The sequence below is a fragment of the Eretmochelys imbricata genome, chromosome 1 (genome assembly GCF_965152235.1).
Source record: "Eretmochelys imbricata isolate rEreImb1 chromosome 1, rEreImb1.hap1, whole genome shotgun sequence".
NCBI lineage: Eukaryota > Metazoa > Chordata > Testudines > Cheloniidae > Eretmochelys > Eretmochelys imbricata.
Window position 1 is genome coordinate 77,372,160 of NC_135572.1, and position 19,570 is coordinate 77,391,729.

Genomic DNA, 19,570 nt, shown 5'->3' on the forward strand with positions numbered 1-19,570 from the left:
TTGAAACAAAGGGTTCCCACCGTATGGAGAGACTATAAAAGCTAAGGAGTGACATCATCTCTTGGCCTCACTTCCCGCACAAGGAAATGTCTAAGGAACAAAGACAGATATGAGGGAAGTGCAGGTCCCAGGCTAATGGGATTTCTAGCCTGTGGACTGGTGGACTGCATATATCATCTGTCAGGGTGAGATATTACTAATTCAAATCCTATCTAGTACATTAGGGTAGTTTGTGGTTTTGTTTATTTGCTAGGTAATTTGCTTTGATCCATTTGCTATCACTTATAATCACCTAAAATCTGTCTTCCTGTATCTTATTTTATGTTTTATCTTAAATAGTGTGTTTTGAGTGAAGTGTACGCTAAAATCTCAGTTTGGGTAACACAAGCTTGTTGCATATCTTTCCCACATCAAAGTGAAGTGAACTATATTAATGAGCTTGCATTGTACAGATCCCTGTGCAGTGCAAAATGGTATAATTCTGGATTTATACTCCAGCAGGGATACAAGGCTGGGGAGCTGGAAAATTGGCTAGTGCTCCATTGTTAATCTATGAGTGGCTTAAGTAAAGCACTCAGGTAATTCAGTTGGGTGGGTGGCACCACCTGCTATCATGTTGAGTGATAACAGGGCCTGGAGAGGCTGGCGGAGTCCCCAGCACAGCAGTTTAAGAAAGGCTGTCATAAATATAAAGGGAAGGGTAAACACCTTTAAAATCCCTCCTGGCCAGAGGAAAAACCCTTAAGAAGCTTGGATAACCTCTCTGGCACCTGACCAAAATGACCAATGAGGAGACCAGATACTTTCAAAGCTGGAGGGGGGGAAAAAACAAAGGTTCTCTCTGTCTGTGTGTTGTTTTTGCCAGGAACAGAAAAGGAATGCAGTCTTAGGACTCAGTAAGTAATCTAGCTAGATATGAGTTAGATTCTGTTTTGTTTAAATGGCTGAGAAAATAAGCTGTGTTGAATGGAATGTATATTCCTGTTTTTATGACTTTTTGTAACTTAAGGTTTTGCCTAGAGGGATTCTCTATGTTTTGAATTGGATTACCCTGTAAGGTATTTACCATCCTGATTTTACAGAGGTGATTCTTTTACTTTTTCTTCAATTAAAATTCTTCTTTTAAGAACCTGATTGCTTTTTCATTGTTCTTAAGATCCAAGGGTTTTAGTCTGTGTTCACCTATGCAAATTGGTGAGGATTTTTATCAAACCTTCCCCAGGAAAGAGGATGTAGGGTTGGATGTAGGATTTTGGATGGAAAGACGTTTCCAAGCGGGCTCTTTCCCTGTTATATATTTGTTAGACGCTTGGTGGTGGCAGCAATAAAGTCCAAGGGCAAAAGGTAAAATAGTTTGTACCTTGGGGAAGTTTTAACCTAAGCTGGTAAAAATAAGCTTAGGGAGTTTTCATGCAGGTCCCCACATCTGTACCCTAGAGTTCAGAGTGGGAAAGGCACCTTGACAAAGGCGAACTCAGCTGAATGGTTAGGGGGCATAGCGGTTCCAGCAGCTCCCAGACTGCACCCAGGGGGTGACAACCCGTCACAGCCACATCGTGGAACTTTTGTTTTCTCTGTTTGCTTCTTTTTTTTTTTTTTAAGGAAATTACACATAAAGAACTATATTGAATGAACATTATTATGGCTGAAAAGTCAAGTGTTCCAAAGTTAGGAAAAACCACAATTAAGGTTGCCTGTGCAATGCAGTACTGAGTCTAAGTGCCCTTTGTAGATCTAGTCCCGAGGTCCTATTGTGATGACAGACATCTCATGTAAACCAAACTTTTCACAGGTGCTCACTAGATATGTATTTCTCATTTTCTGAGTGCTCAACTTGAGACCCTGGTCTCTGCTTCGCAAAAGTTCTGAGCACTTGCAGCTGCATTAGAAGTCAATGGGAACTGTGCTTTGAACTTATAAAGTGATATATGATGTTAAATGCTCTGCAAAATCATGTCCTAGGAGTCTCAAATTGCACTCCCAAAACTAGTGAATACTTTGACCTTTATCTCTCTGTACCTCAGCTCCCCACTTGTAAAACTTGTAATAACACCCCTCACCTCACAGAAGTGTTATGAAGACAAATCAATTAATATTTTTGAAGCAGTCACATACTCTAGTGACTGGAACAAGAGATAATCCTGTGAGGAAACTGATAATTCTGTCTTCAGAGCAGGGTTTCAATACTTTGCTTTAATTAAGGTCTGGGGCCAAACATTGAACAATGAGGATAAAACAAAATATTGAATAACTGCTGATTAATTGTGCATCTTGTGCACGGTATGAGACAGGAAAAACTAGTACGTGAACATATAATTAAGGACTGTATCATAAAACATATGCCCTTGAGGTCTGAATTAAGATTGCACAGGCAATATTACATCCTAAATTCTGAGTGTTTGACTTTGAAATCCTAAAATTGTTCTTTTAAGGAGGTTTTTGTGTAAGTCAGTAATAATAAACATAGCTGATATTTTGTTCTATCTATTGTTATCTCTAGGTTGCCTATCAAATCTTTAAATCTGAGCTAAATCAAACAATCAACTGTCAACTAGTATTTTAGCACAATAATATATGCACAGGTTTTAACTATTTAATTAAATTAAAGTATTTGATAGTAGCAATACAAGAGGCAGAAAATTATGAGGGTACTCTACCTGATATGATGCCCAATCCTGAAAAAAATGATGTGTATGAGCATCTGTACTTGTGCAAGTCATTGATGTCAATGGCACCGTTAACATAACTTTATGCAAGTGCATTCGTGTTTGTGGGATTAACTCCACATAACTCTTTGTTATGTTGAAAATCAGTTTTCTCAGTAGTGCTTTTACCTTAAGAATAAAATATGCTTACATCTATAAACATGGGCCATCACACTATTAACAATCTCTGAAGAGAAAGCAATCAGGTATTCTTGGACTGACTCTGATTCTTGGACAACCTGACTCTGCTGGGAATAACATAATGAAGGCTGGGAACTGTGTAGCTTGGAAACACCCAGTCAGAAGGGACCAAAAAGTGGGTCTCTCTCCACCAAAGAAATGCAGCTGGGGAGCTGGAAGCCTGGGACTGGGTGTCCTTACTGGACCACTGAGTAGAAATACAGTTACAATTGCCCTGAACAGTGACAGGAATTGCCAATAAACTGTCTGGCCTGGACACGAGCATGCAGATCAGAACCCAAGAAAGACATGAATAAGATTCAGACTCATAGAAAGTGAAATCATACATTTAGGCCCTCCCATGAAATACTGCCTTCCTATACCTGTTACAGTGTTTCATTACATGCACAAGGAACTCACATTATTCCATACTGTGTTTATGTTAAGAACACATCACCCATCATCAAAAATAAATTCTACAATTTGTTCATGCTTATGAGGTATTTATTTAAAATTTTAAGCATGAAAATATGTCTTAAAATTGCTATTATGAAAAAACGAACATTCATTAAAGAAATGCAAAATCATTTCCTTTCTTTTCTTGAAAGGATTTTTACTGTGGATTTATATTTCCTATAAGACAGATATACCATCATACTAAAGTACATCATTTTAGGAATAACTTGTGTTATTTTCAGTTGATGGTAACATCGAAAGGTATACCAACAATTTCAGTGTATGGATGGAATCTGAAATCTTACAGGACTTTAGCTTTGTAGTAACCAAGTTTGCTATTTCAGTTCCCAGAATCAAAAGCATTTGGAGTGTTACAGCAGTCTTAAACCACATATCAAAATATGGGAAACCGGAGCTGCAAGACTTGAACAATTTCATATTTTGTGGGTCAAACATACTGGTATATGGTTAGCAGCTTTGCACTTGTGCCACAGACCTAGATAGAATCAGGCTGTCATTCAACAATGAACCATGGATCATATATCTTACAGACACAATGATGTAAACAAACATTGCTACATTTCAGCAAGCATAGTTCCTATAGAAAGCAAAACAAAAGTGGTCAGGGCATAGAGAAGATTGTTGGCAGCACACGGTAGCTATCAAGTCAGGTGTTAAACAATAAGATGAAATGTCAGGGTTTTTTTAATGTAGACGTATACTTGACTCACTGTGCTGAACAGTACATGTCAGAAGGATAAAGAGGATGATACTCTATCACAGAAAAGCAATTATTTAAATATTTTATACCCTCACATTGAAAACTGAAATATTTTAAATTGGAATTACCCTGGAAAAAATCCTCTGTATTATAAAATACAATAAAATCCTCTGTATTATATATATTATGTATGATCAATACATTTTTATTTTTGAAAAAGAGGTTGTTTTCTTTTTTACTAATAAAACCGTTTTCCCTCCTTTAATCTAACCATTTTAACTACTCCAAAAAGTTAATATATGAGTTTCACAAAACAATAGCAATAATAGATGGCTGTGTATGTTACCGATGTAGCAATGAATCCAAAGCATAAAACCAATGCAGTCTAAAAATCTAAGAACACACATAATCCATTAAACACATCTATGTCAGAAAATACATATATAATTATCATATCTATCCTCATGGATAAAGCAATTCTATTCAAATTCAATAGGCTGGAAAGTATTTTTTCTTTCGTCAATATGCAGAATCTCTTAGGATCCTTAAATCAACGATGCACCCAACAATAAATGTGAGCACAGAAAATTTATATGAACTATAAATGTTTTTATTATGAAGTGCTGATGATTTTCCTTATATATACATTGCAAACATTTGTATCTTTAATTCTATGTTAAACACCCAACTCATTCTGAATGATAATCTCCAAAGTACCTTAAATTTAAGCACCACTGACTTCCCCTTTAACAAAGTACTCTAATTCATGCCTTGGATGGTCCACATTTGTTTAAATAAGGTAGCTTCTGTGAAATGAACTACACTAATTGAAAAAAATGTTAAAAGCCTTTTTCAAGTAGATTAAATATGTTTTCAGTCCCCATGTGAAAGCTTTTACATACTCTAGAGTGGCTTCTGTCAAATGGAGTTTGATCTTCAATCATGTGAATCCCAGAGAACTTACACAATGTTGTCTCTGCACATAATAAAATATTTAACATATGTGTTATTTGCAGTACAGTAGACAGAGTACCAGGACTTGCCTTTCTGTTTATAAATAAAACTGAAATTGTACTTACTAAGGAAAAAGTAAATATAGAGCAAAAGAAATGCAATGAAAGTTACTAAAGTAATGAGGAAAGCAGGGGAAACAGACATTAATGCACTGTTGATGGACCTCAGGGATCTACTCTTCAGTTTCACTTGCATCAAAACGTCTTGTCTCCTCTACACTGAATGGTAATCATAGAATCATAGAATCATAGAATATCAGGGTTGGAAGGGACCTCAGGAAGTCATCTAGTCCAACCCCCTGCTCAAAAGCAGGACCAATCCCCAATTAAATCATCCCAGCCAGGGCTTTGCCAAGCCTGACCTTAAAAACTTCTAAGGAAGGAGATTCCACCACCTCCCTAGGCAACGCATTCCAGTGTTTCACCACCCTCCTAGTGAAAAAGTTTTTCCTAATATCCAACCTAAACCTCCCCCACTGCAACTTGAGACCATTACTCCTTGTCCTGTCCTCTTCCACAACTGAGAATAGTCTAGAACCATCCTCTCTGGAACCACCTCTCAGGTAGTTGAAAGCAGCTATCAAATCCCCCCTCATTCTTCTCTTCTCCAGACTAAACAATCCCAGTTCCCTTAGCCTCTCCTCATAAGTCATGTGTTCCAGACCCCTAATCATTTTTGTTGCCCTTCGCTGGACTCTTTCCAATTTATCCACATCCTTCTTGTAGTGTGGGGCCCAAAACTGGACACAATACTCCAGATGAGGCCTCACCAATGTCAAATAGAGGGGGACGATCACGTCCCTCGATCTGCTCGCTATGCCCCTACTTATACATCCCAAAATGCCATTGGCCTTCTTGGCAACAAGGGCACACTGCTGACTCATATCCAGCTTCTCGTCCACTGTCACCCCTAGGTCCTTTTCTGCACAACTGCTGCCTAGCCATTCGGTCCCTAGTCTGTAGCTGTGCATTGGGTTCTTCCGTCCTAAGTGCAGGACCCTGCACTTATCCTTATTGAACCTCATCAGATTTCTTTTGGCCCAATCCTCCAGTTTGTCTAGGTCCCTCTGTATCCTATCCCTGCCCCCAGCGTATCTACCACTCCTCCCAGTTTAGTATCATCCGCAAATTTGCTGAGAGTGCAATCCACACCATCCTCCAGATCATTTATGAAGATATTGAACAAAACCGGCCCCAGGACCCACCCCTGGGGCACTCCACTTGACACCGCTTAATTACATGCTACTCTTTTAATGAATACACTGTTAATTTTACTTTTCACTTCTTTTTACCCTAAGAAGTTAGAAAAAATAACTGAATAACGGGGGGTAGGGGGGGATCTGAAAAACACATTCCTGAAATCACCTTTCTCACCATCTTAACTTGTAGTTTCTCAGGTATCTCCTTTCCTCTTTGAGCTGGACACTTCACTATTTTAAAGGTAGGTTCTCATTGTCCTAAATACTATATTGTTTCTGAACTTGCCTATACAGGTAAAGGAAATTGATTTGGAGAGAGAGAAAACGCTGAGCCACCATCTTTTAGTATTTAGGTAACAAATCTGAAAGAAAACAATGTGCCACATCTTCAGGTCATCTTTTTCTATCAAACCTTTAGGTTTTTGATGCTTTTATTAAGTAAGTCTTTTCCATTTCAAATGTCCATAGTCACATTTTCAGTAAACTTTTTTTTTTCAAGTTACCTTCCTTCCCGCCTCCCCGCAATGTGTAGTAGCTAGTCAGTTGGTTTTGATTAGCACTTGTCATGACACCAGCAATTTACGGGAGGGATGGATAGCAGATATGTCCTGCCCATTGCTGTAAAGAGCTAGAGGAAGGTCGAGAGTACACGTAGAAGCCAAACCCCCAGTGCAATGCTGGTGGCACAAAAGCAATGATCTAAGTCCCCAGGCTGATGAGCCTTGTGGAGCTGAGCTCCCTCCTGCCGGCACGGCCCACTTGCTAGCCCAACTAAAGTTGGTCACAACAAACCAACCAACAAGAAGCCTCCAAAGTTGAGGATGGCTTGGCCCATGAAAACGGACAAAGTCTGTGGAGCGTCAAACCTTAGACACCCCCCCCCCTTCCCCTTAACCTCACCCCGCACAGATGGGATGCGCCGCGCGGGTCACTGTACCTGTGTCCACATCCTTCACCTGTTGCTTGGCTGCTGCAGTCCGAACAGTCCGCCGGCTCCTCCTTCATCTCCTGCAGCATCAGCGACTTCTCCTGCTCTCGGGTGAGCTCCATCCCGCCGCGCACCTCCTCCTCCTCCAGGGTCTCCACGTAGAAGACGGTCCTGGGCGATGGCCGCTGGCCCAGCCCATGCCTGGTGGCGGGCAGCAGGGTCCCGTTCAGCGGGCTAGAGGAAGAGGATTTCTTCCAGAAGGCGCTGCCGCCCCTCTCCTGGTTCTTCAGCAGGCGGCTCTGGCTCGGCCCCCAGTGCTCGAAGCTGCCGTCCGGCTGCAAGCAGCCGCCGGCCACCGGCCCGGCCGGCGCCGATGGGTGGCTGAATAGTTTCCAGCGAAGGCGCAAGATGTGCTTCACGTCAAAGTCCTTCCTGCCCGAGCCTGACATGCTGCAGCTGCTTCTGCTTTGGGCAAGTGGCGGTGGGGGGGGGGGAGGAGGAAGGGGGAGATAGAGGGGCTCAGAGCACCGCGCGGGAAGGGGGCTGCAGCTGGGGAGGCACGAGCGGCGCGACGCGCAGCCTGACACTGCAAAATGGCCCAGGCAGGAGGGCGCCCGCTGAGCTGCCGCGCCCAGCCCCGCGCGCGCGCGGCGATGGCCCCTCGGCAGCTGCAGAAAGTCCCGGCTCAGCAGCCCCAGCCTTTCCGGGCAGAGCTAGGCATGCTGAGGGGCCGGGCCGAGAGCAGTGGCCGGGGGCGGGAGACACACACGCAGGGAGGACGGAGAACGGAGGGGCGCACCGAGCTGGAGACGCGATCAAGGAGAAGCGGGGGAGAGAAGCAGAGGCAGCTCTTAGGAAAGAGAGAGACGGAGAGACTTGCAAAGGAGAGGGGATGAGGGAGGCTGCTCAAGAAGCACTAATCTGATTCACAGACACAAGGCGAGAGCGGGCTCAGCCGTCGCCGCCAGGGTATAACGCTGGGGGGGCTCTTCCTCCGCTTCGCATTGCTCAGTGACAGAGTAGAAGGAGGGAATAAAGTCACCCACCCAGCCTCGGTCTCTCAGGGGAGTCCCCTGCTTGCAGTTATCTGGGCAGGCAGAGCCTGGGAGCTGGCGAAAGGAGCAAGCGGGGCTTCTTTTATATACATCACGAGGCGGGGGGACACCCGCTCCCCGCCTGTGAAGCTGTCAAGGTCTTCACTGTACAATTTTCCATCTGCCTCCTCAGCGCCTCCCTCCGAGCCGCCCCCTCCCCTGTAAGTGACGCAGATGTGCACTGGAGCCTTCAGAGAGGAGAGACAGATGCATGCTTCAATCTTCCTCAGGCAAGTAAGTCTGCAGGTCTAACGGTCCTCGTCCCCCCTCCTTACCGGGCAGGTCTGGTCGCCTTTTGATTTTGGTTCTGAGACCGCTGCATGGCCCTGAAAGTAAAAAGGACGTCAACAAATGCAGCAGCAGCAGTAAATAAAAGAGCCGTGAATCACAAGTGTGCAAACTTCAGCCTGTGTTCAAGTTGCAGGGTAAGGACTAGCTGCTTCATTAGCCTCCTGCCTTTGTGTTCTTGTAGTAGTAGAAAATACTAGATAGAGGGCCACCACACATCTAATTCTCACCCTTTGTCTCTGTCATTAATGCATTCAGACAGTAAGCCCAAGGGATGTTCAGTCACAGCAGAGAAATTTGCTTAGGGGTAGGTAAGCACTTGGGAGGGGTGTTGTAAAGGCCATTGTGCAACTGGGACATAATCACAGAATGAAAGGTTTTCTGGAGACAAGGCAAGGAGAGGAATACAGTGGCAAAACTGTATTGGATGTCCTCACCTTCTAGCTCATAAATCATCATATGCATGATGGAAGGCTGTAGGTAATAAAATGATACACACTGCACTTGCAAATTAGTTCCTTGTCTGAAATAAGTTGCTTGGAGGAGGAAGGAGGGCTTTTCTCATTAAAAAATTGATAAGAAGCTCATGTTTTCCTCAGGATACTTCACTACTTTTACCCTGCTTTAATGAGCCATCAAAAGACTGTTACACCAAGCCCTTCGTGAATGCAAGTGGAAGAGGGTGAGACATGATTTTCCTAACGCAATAAGAGACAGCTTGAATAATCGTCCAGAAGAGTACAGAAGTCAAACATTAGCAGTTCTATTACTGTTCTTTTATATCATTATTGAGCTAGTAAAATCTAGTTATAAGCCAATATTGGAGTTTGTAGTCTAGCCTAGACAGTTATGTATTTTAATAGAACAAGGAATTCAGGACACAAAGCCCTACTTTCAACGGAAGAAAAATCACTACCGTACATTTTAAATATTGATTTATGCCATGACAGCTGAACTGTAAAGTCCCCCGTGCATTGATTTTGCTCTCAGTATTCAATGATAAAAAAAAAAGATTTAAAAAACCCTTTAAAGAGAACAGGAAAGACAGATTATTTTTTATCAAAAACTTAACTGAGTAACTGTGTCCCATTTGGGACATTAGTGAAGGAAAGTGTACACCAAAAACAGGGCAGACAAAACTTAGTCACTTTAGAAACTTAAATGTCACATCTTTTGTGTAAAAACTATTTGTGAAGACACCAGTGTTAAATGTATGTTCCCCATATATCCTCAACATGTGGTAACATGCCATAGAAGATTGAACTATAAATGTGCAGTTAGTTTCAGATATTTTTCTGTATTTAACCCTTTCTAAAAATATTCTCTAAAGTTTGAAAAAAATTACTCTTGAGCTGAGTAGGATTGTATGTCACCAAATACATTACAAAGTTCAGTGACAAGGCATTTGGCATCTGGTAATTATTATCTATTTGATTGTTGTGATGTAAACAGCTGATGGGTTTTAAAACATTAGCATCTCAACTGCACTCTAATATTTTTTTCTATATGGTTATTACTTTTGGATACCTCAATAAATATAATTGATAGCATATTTAAACAAAACTAGCCAAATTTTCACGTTATTCTAACTAATGCTAACTAACTAACTAACTAACTAAAGCATTTCTTGATAAAATAATTGATTTAGCCAACAAATTCTAGCAGCTTTTGAATAAAATGATGTGAAAAATTCTAAAGAAATTTTTAAGCAAAGAGTATGCTCTTACTGACTTTGAACTGAGTAGTGAAATATGAAGTTCTTGGAATTCTTTCTTTCTTGTAACTAAACTATCAATATTTTGCTTACAGGATTGGATGGTAGCTTTAATATTAGTTGAATCAGCTGCTCATCTAGACACAGGTGTTGGCTGCAAATCAGGATGTGTTGCCTTTTGTCTTGGTATTTAACAGCATATAGTTCACCATACAGATCAGTGTGTATTTCAAATATGAACCCAGAGAAACACATTTTTACCATGTAGATGTGGAAATCCCCCATAGGCTTGCTACTTTGCTCCATATTCATCAATGTAAAAAATATCTCAATCACTATGTAGTAAGCAAGAACCACAACAAAGAAGTAGCCCATGTCATAATACAGGAACAAGTTGATTTCTTAGCACAAAGTAGAAAAATTTCCTCAAAACAGTTTGCTTTACTTATGTTTTTGAGTTTTTGCTGTTGGTGCTTCTGCTGTATACAAAATTGTACCTTTAGAAACTCTCATGAGGGGTATGGGGAGGACACATTCTGCATCCTCATATGCCAAGATGATTACAAAATACATTTAAAATATATTTGTGTAGATGAAACTACTGAGCAGAAAATAACTTATAACAACCAGTTATTCTGTAGACTTAGTGTTGTAAGGAGGATACCTACCAAAAAGTAAAAGGTGAGGAGGAATACAGTTCTGTTCTGTTCCAGAGACCTAGAGATATTACACCAGGGATGTATAATAGGAGACTTCACATATTAAAGGAGTCAGACATGCTTTACATTGACCATAAATACTTTTGCTAATGAAGAAAAGAAGCAAGAAAAGAAAGGGATGCCTGTTGTTGCAGAAAAGCATCTTTGTGCCTAATACATCGGAGAAATTGTTCAAGAAGAGTTCATCCTTGCAAAAACATGCACCTTGAAAAGCTCCCAAGGTCACTGCAAGCTTCAGTTATCTGCCAGGTATTGTAAATGTTGGCTGTGAAAGTTTAACATGCGTATGTTATGTTTTTCATTCATTAAACTACATCTGTACTTGATTATCTCAGTGGCATTAAATTAGTTCATCTTCTCTACCCTTTCTGGCTTACACATAACCACACATGTTGGATGAGTATCCCTGGCCTCAAATACACCTTGTTAATTCACACCATTTTAATTTAGTTTACATGGAAGTGGCACATAGCTATTTTTTTTCATGCATATTGCATGAAAATATATGATGAAGGGTCAAGACTTAGAGCTCTCCTTTGCATTCAGATTCATACTATCTTCTGTTTTCTGTCTTTCTATCTAAGTGTTGTGCTGGCAAATTAAAGCAGCATGACAGGGTTCCTAATGGAGTCTTGTGCCTGTGTTCCTTCCCTGTTTATAGGAAATTCTAACTAGGTATATGTATTCTTTTCATAACTCATTCCACTTATGATGGGAAAGTATTATCAGAGAGGGTTATACTGAATTAACTTCATCTCTTCTGGGAGTTCATTCCACTACAAACCCCCTTGACTATGTCTGTGAATTATTTATTTCTAGGTTTCATGTGCTTCATCTTGGGCTTTACCAGTTGTATTGTCCTAGATAAGAGCATCTGTTTTGGTGGGTCATAAACCAAGGCCGTAAACGGCAACTGAAGCAGACTGTGAACCAGTGGAGGGATCATCACAATGGAACATCTCGCTGAGCATATGTGGAGTTATATTGTGTATGAATATCTGAATTGCAGTCACATTCAAGCTCAGATATAGTGAGTTGCAGCCATTTGTTCGGGAGGCATTGAACATGTGGACCACTATGGTTAGATCCTTATCGGGGAGGAAGGGGTGATGTTTCCTAGCAAGCTGCAGATGGAAGATATTTTTTGCCACTGATATTATGTGATATTGTAGTATAGATATGAATCTAGCAGTATTCCTTGGCTTCCTCTTAGTTTGATAAACAGCAGCCGGAGGCCTTTGAAGGTGGGGCGGAAAGAGGGGACATTGTCTTGGCTACAATAGAGCAGGCTAGATTAAATGGTACTTAAAGAAATCTCTGCCAGGAAGGTTATATCAGGTACCCCATCCAAAATGAAATAATGAAGAATGTTGATTTTGTTGATGGCTGACTTTGCATTCAACAGCAAAAACTTGAGGCTGTGTAATGGGATCGGCATCTACCTCTCGTGCGTGCCCCCTTTTCTCTGGCCAATAGTTTGTGCAAACAGTCTTTTCATGGGGCAGGGGGAGCACCCACCTCTCATGGATGGCCCCCTTTCTCTCAATTAGGTGTGAGCCTGCTTTTCTTTTTCGGTCTTATATCAGGGTGGTGCCTGCCTCTCGCAAGCACCCCCCAGTCGCTGGTTCTCTCGGCTGGTCTTTGGCAGCTCAGCCCTGTGGCTGAGCTGCACATGCTGTCCACCCGTTCCAGGGTATACAGTTCAAGCTCTTCCTTGGACCTGGTATGGGGCTGTAGCTTGAAGGCTTCTTCCCCAAGGCACTGCCTTCTTCAACCACCCAGCTGGGGCCAAGCTGGGTACCCTCAGCTAGTGTCCTTTTCAGCAGCCCTCCCTGGGCTCAGTCTACTACCAGACCAGCAGAGCCCATCTCGGTACCCTCGCCTGGTCTGGTCAGGTCCTGGGCTTAGTCCCCTAGGCTCAGCCTGTCCACACTGACCTTTTCATGGCCCTGCTACTGCTCTATCCAGCCAGCCAGGCATCTGGTCATTGGCAGTCTTCCCTGGGCTCAGTTCTGCCTGATGAGCTCTCTGCTGTGAGCTGTCCATGGACTGCTGCTCGTTTAGCCAGCCAGGCACCTGATCCACCCTTGTCAAGTTCCACACAGCAACTGCAGGCTCCGCTCTGCTGCTTGCCTTTTATCTGGCCTTTCTGGCCCCTTATTGGTCACTCCAGCAGTCCCTCTGATTGGCTGCTCTTCTGCAGCCACTGTAGGCTGCCTGGAGGCCTTCTCGCTGCTCAATTCTGGGACAGGATGTTGTAGACCCTCAAGGCCTCCACCAGGGGGCTCCAGACCTAGTCCACCCTGCCACAGGTTGCTATCAATGAGCCAGCTGAACCATATATAGAAAAGCATGTTACTGGAGACAATAGAATGAGAAATTGGTGGAACTAGACAGGCCATAGGACTATTTGAAAGGTCATCAATTGCTGAGTAAATGCCATTGTAGTATGTGGCAAAGGAATATGCATTACATTAAAGACATCTGTCTTTCAAACTTTCTAATTGTGCTCAAGCATCTATAAACAGTAAAGTAATTTGTGCTACATGTAGATCAGGGGTTCCCAAACTTGGTTCGTGGCTTGTTCAGGATAAGCCTTTGGTGGGTCGCAAGACACTTTGTTTACCTGAGCGTCCACAGGTATGGCTGCTTGCAGCTCCCAGTGGCTGTGGTTCGCTATTCCTGGCCAATGGGAGCTGCAGGAAGTGGTGGCCCGGCCCGCGCCGATTCCCGCAGCTCCCATTGGCCAGGAACAGCGAACTGCGGCCACTGGGAGCTGCGAGCGGCCGTGCCTGCGGACGCTCAGATTAGCAAAGCATCTCACGACCTGACAGGGGCTTACCCTGCACAAGCTGCAAACCAAGTTTGGGAACCCCTGATGTAGATGTACATAGTTTGGCAGATTATTGAAAACTGCGTAACTCTTCTTGGTGGAAAATAAAGTGACTGATAATACCGGAAAGTAAAATATCAAATGCATGGTATCAGATTACTCATAAATATTTTATGTTTGATGTGTAAATGTAATTAAGCTTAGGGTACAATATAGACGCATACAGCTAATGATCTTCCAAATACATCTTGGGATGGATGCAGTGCCAAAGAATGGCCACAACTTGTTCCATATCAGCTAGCCCGCAGGGGACCAGCAGCACTCCTCAAGAAGTGGGTGGCTTAGGCCACATAGGGAATATAGCCAACGTAAGCACTGATTCAGCCCATGTGAAGCATCCACCGACACTCCTCTAGAATCTCTGAATGATTTTAAAATTGCCATTTATAAGCAGACACTTTGGAGGGAAATTTGGAATGTGGCAACGAGGACATAGGGAAGTCATTGAAGATTGGGGAAAGAAGTTGTGTGGTGGAAATAAGAGACAAACCAGTTCAATTTCTTTGCTTGGAGCACATCTACAATTCATTACATTCCTGGGAATTCAGTTCTCACAGGTTTATATTAATGTATTGTGTTAAGAAAGTGGTATTTTTTTACCTCTGTATTCCTCAATGAATGAAATGGAGCTCTCGGATTGTTGTGTTTTGTTTTGTTGTAAGATTTATAAATATTCTAATTGTACATACCCTACCTACAGTGATGTACAGACAAGTTATTTAAATATATAGAGAGAGAGAGACTGAATTATTTAACTTCTTTGAATCTAGTCTGGATATTTTTTTAAAAAAAGTATGGATGACAAGCTTTGTAAAGTGTTTCCTGATACAACATATGAAGGACACTATATAAAATTAAATTGTGTTATGAGCTACTTCATTTTGAGGGACAGTTAAATGCATATCAGTTTGTTGCTCCTTTACCTTAGACCTTAGTCCATCCTGTGCTTTGCTGCACATTGGGCTACCCACATTTGCCATTCTTGCCTGTCAACTGCCCTTCTCTCCAAATCTTCCTATTTATTGTTGAGGGGCATCATGTTGTTCAGAACTGTTCATTTCCATGTTATTCATGGTCTTCCTCTCTTTCTTCTTGCGTTTTTTGGCTTCCATTCAAGGGCGGTATTTGGTAAGCATTCTTTTTCCATTCTCAGCACATGTCCCAGCCACTGATGTCTTCTTTTGTGTTTGTGAGAGGGTACCTTATCCAGCAATTTTTCTGACTTCTTCATTTGTCTTCCTAGTTCTATATGATATTCCCAATATTCTTCTCAGACATTTGTGATGAAATGCATCCAGCTTTTGTGTATCTTTCTTGTCTTACTGCTATATGTTGTGATGGCGATAACAATTGCTTTGTACACATTCAGTTTTGTCTTGAGGAAGATGTTTTTGAGTTGCCAGATGTTTTTGAGTCTTCCAAATGCAGCGTGTGCCTTTCTGATTCTTATTATTATTTTCTCAGAACTAGTACCATCTTGGCTGATAGTACTTCCAAGATACGTAAAATTGTCCACCTTCTCCAGTTTCTCGTCTTCAGTTTTGTCCCCATTAACATGACTTTACATTTCTTTGCGTCTCAAACCTATCTTCTCCATTACTTCTTTTACTTAGTTTCTTCATTTTTGTAGTCCGTTGGCATCTTCACTGATAAGAGCGATATCAGCTCCTTTAGGTTAGGTGAAATAAAGTTCAGAGAGCTTGTAATAAGAAGTCTTAAAATGCAATGTTTTTCTTTGTACTATGTATTTTGCAGTTTTATGAAAAATAATATGAAGAGCAAAGTGCAAACACCAAGCCTTTGTTAGCAGCCTGTGTGCTTCTAAATGCTCTTTTTCTTCTGCAATTTACTGTTATATTAAAATATGTTAAAACATAGAGCAAGTAGCATCAAATAACTTCTAATCAACTGCTAGAAAAACATGGACCTTTATGTTCCCTTACTGTTGCAAAGTATGAACAAGATTGATATAATGCAATTCTGTAATGTTAAAATGAATGGGATGAATCCAGGATGTGACCAGAATATTAGACACACAAAAAATGATTAGGAGAAGGAAATCCATTTTGCACATCTCTTAAATGCCTGACCGCTTAGCAGGATGGGGTGTTGAATTGGCCAGATGAAGATAAGGCTTTCTTCACTTTCTTCTTTTCCTCCTCCTCACATTTCCTTTTGGGCACAGGGTCCTTAGGACCTCAGGTTTTGGCCACACTGCATCCAAGTGCAGAGATGTCATAGACAGGACTGGATACATTCCTGTCTTGCATTCCTGTCACTCCTTTACCTTTGGAGGGAATGCAGCAAGTGCTTATCATTAGCTGCACGTTCCTCTTCCTACTGAAGGTGTATTCTGACCCCCTTGCATGAGGCGCTATTCAGCAACAGAAATCTACTCCACTGCACTTCACTTGTTATTTATTTTTTCAGTTGGTGCTTGAATTCTTGGCTATGGACAGCGTTAGGTAATAGCTCTTTGACTATAGGAAGATACTTTTTCCTCAAGAGAAAATTCTCCAGAGGCTTATGGGTTTGTTTTGTTTTTCCACTTCCTTTCAGCAGCTAAAAGGTGTTGTTTGTATTTGTTTGGTTGTCTTTTTATTGTTTGGTTGTTTGTTTTTTCACAGTTTTGTAGCTGATTACGCTACGCAGGTCCAACTAGCAACACACTAGCCAATTTAGGAAGACTGCTTGTAACTGTCTTTGTGTTGTTTGTTTGTTTCTTTTTTCGGGGGAAGAGTTCAAGTCAACCATATGTGCATCAAAGACTTAATCCTCTTATGAGGAAGTGGTAAAAAGTTATTTATGTTGCAGAGCCTAATGTCTTCTTGTTATTGTTATTATTATTTAGTATATTGATGAAGGGAGCAGGGGGCTAGGAAACCTTCTCTGCTCTGGTCAGTGAACAGAGGGCTCTCATGTTGTGTGAGAGTCTAATAGCAGAAACCCACACTGGCTATTTCTGATGGGTAGCGGTAAGAAGATTTAATTTGTAATGTTGATTGGCTATTAATAAAGTTGTATTCTTAATTTAACCACATATATGGTTGTCTTGTGTCTTATACCTCAGGATGCCACAGACAAGCAATTTATTTACAGCTTGGACAAGACTTTACCTCATTCCTGGAGAACCATTACTTTTAGCGAAGCTCTCAGTGCATACACAGCACAATGCAATAAAGTTCTCTCAGAGTGTCCATTTCCCAATCAGACAGAAAACATGGAGTTTTGATATAATCACTCAAACAAATTGAATGAGTGATACTTCAGATATCTAATCCTTCATATGTTTGCAATAAATGCCTAGTTATTAAATCAAATAAAAGCAGATGTATATATTAATGTTTGTTATTTCACTTATTCACACCTGAAACTGTTTCAGTTGAATGTCCAAGCATGCAAATATATTCAGATGTATACGTTCAGAGAACATTTCACGCTACTTAAATGGAGCATAGGTAATTGGGAAAGACACTTTAATGTTACAAATATCTGGGAGATACTTTTCTCTAATAAACGGAAAGATTTTTTTGTCACTTAAATGGGATTATCATAATTGATTGAGCCATTTTGGGGGGATGACTTTCTACCTAAATGCCATGCCAGTTACAATAATAAAGGTTAATATTAAAGTTTAAGATCACAAATTGTTCCAGTTTCTGTTGTTTGACTATTTCACGTAATGACAAACATGAAATGTCCAATAATATATTTTTCTGATATTTTTTCATTGTGATATTTTAGAGAGAAATTGGTGAAGCTGATGGCATTTGAGATTTTACAAGCCTGTAACTGTTTTTTATATTCAAAAAGGTTTCATATTTGTTATGGGTTCACAAATGTTATTTAGTTATGTTAACTACATTATAGTTTTATTCACTGGGCCAAGATCTCCTACACTAATGCAGTCTGATAGATTTTAGTACAGTGAGAACAGAATTTGTAACTGAATTTTAATTATCATTTTCATACATATACTTATCACAAAATCCTATACATTAAGTACGCTGTAGTTATTTTGCATAATTTAATTTACATAAAAATAACTTGTATGGAGTATCTGTTTTGCTTGCTGCAATGTTCCCAGTTGTACAAATGGGGACACAAATACCTTTATTCAATGAATAGTCCATTTGACATCAATAGAACTACTCATGAATAAAGTTACTTACATTTAGGTGTTCTAAGTCAGTAGTTTTCAAGTAAACCATGGTGGTTGGTTTGATAGGCCTGTTAAGATCATGTCAAGACTTATTTTCTGGGAAGTGAATTTGCTGCATCATCAGCCTCCAGTCTATTATCTAGGAGTTTTGCAAAGCAACCAAATAGCTTTTCCTCTGCATATTTACCAGTTTTGTTTAAATTTGGCTGTTAGATCAATGTCAAGATGTGGTTTAGAACAAAAATAATGTCAATGTTCAACATATACATATATTTAGAGATATTCTTGATGGCTTAAGGTTCTTAGAGTGGAGATCGATCAAAACAGAAACTTTGTAAATTCTTAATTTAAGAATATTCTGTTTCATTGTGATATCTCACCTGCTTGCTCTTAAAGTTTAGGGATTCAGTCATCTCCTCATCTTCTTTGTAATCATGGGAGTATTTTTACCACCCACAACATCCCTGTAAGTTGGGTAAGTTAGTAAGTGGTGAAAATAAGGCAGAGAGATACGAAGTGGACTGACAAAATCCATTTCATGCATCTTGAAGGAATCTCACTTCTTTGAGACCCCAACTGGATTTTGTGATTTTGAAATGACAAACTGAGAGACAAAAAGGATCTGAATTTGCATCCTTTGCACACCCTGGTGTGTATTTATTTTTTATGAATCATCCAGGTGAAGTCTATAACATGGGTACGTGCTCACCAACATGAGCATTGGTTACTTAATTGGTCCCTGAAAGAAAGATTAAAAGGGGGCAGACTATATTTACACATCACTGTCTTAATAACAACATGTGTTTGACTATATAGTATAGCATACAATATAATCACCACATATGTTTCAGAGTTTGGTTTATCTTTGATCATTAAAAACTCAGTACATTTAAAAGAATACAAAATGACACTTGTGAACCTGAATTAAGTATGGAACACACAACATGTAACAGTGATATTCCTTTGAAAATATTTATTGAGTGGCATAAAAATTAATTTTACTTAGTCTCACCTAAAGAATGTAAGCAGCAAATAAACAGTCTACTTACATTTTAACCCACATTTATAAAATGCAACTTATTAAATGTTAAAGACTCAGTTCAAGTAAAATGAGTTACAGTGGTATTCTTTAATTTTCCGGTTAATTGTTTATCATAAAAATGAACAGGTTGTATGATCTTACTTCAAAACCAACATTAGTTATTATAAAAGAAATGGCTCCAGATGAGAACCTTTGCCAGTATTCAGAGTAACAGCCGTGTTAGTCTGTATTCGCAAAAAGAAAAGGAGTACTTGTGGCACCTTAGAGACTAACCAATTTATTTGAGCATGAGCTTTCGTGAGCTACAGCTCACTTCATCAGATGCATACCGTGGAAACTGCAGCAGACTTTATATATACACAGAGAATATGAAACAATACCTCCTCCCACCCCACTGTCCTGCTGGTAATAGCTCTGTGTATATATAAAGTCTGCTGCAGTTTCCACGGTATGCAT

At 40.5% G+C, this 19,570-nt stretch overlaps 1 protein-coding gene across 2 annotated transcripts in view; it reads right to left on the reverse strand.

Moving 5' to 3' along the window:
• Positions 1–7,651, reverse strand: part of KLHL1 (kelch like family member 1) — a 456,335-nt gene extending 448,684 nt beyond the window's left edge. For both annotated transcript variants that reach the window (XM_077806888.1, XM_077806880.1), the window contains exon 1: positions 7,212–7,651. In XM_077806888.1, the coding sequence (XP_077663014.1) occupies positions 7,212–7,651 (440 nt within the window). The remainder of the gene's footprint in view (positions 1–7,211) is intronic.
• Between the last annotated feature and the right edge of the window lie 11,919 nt (positions 7,652–19,570).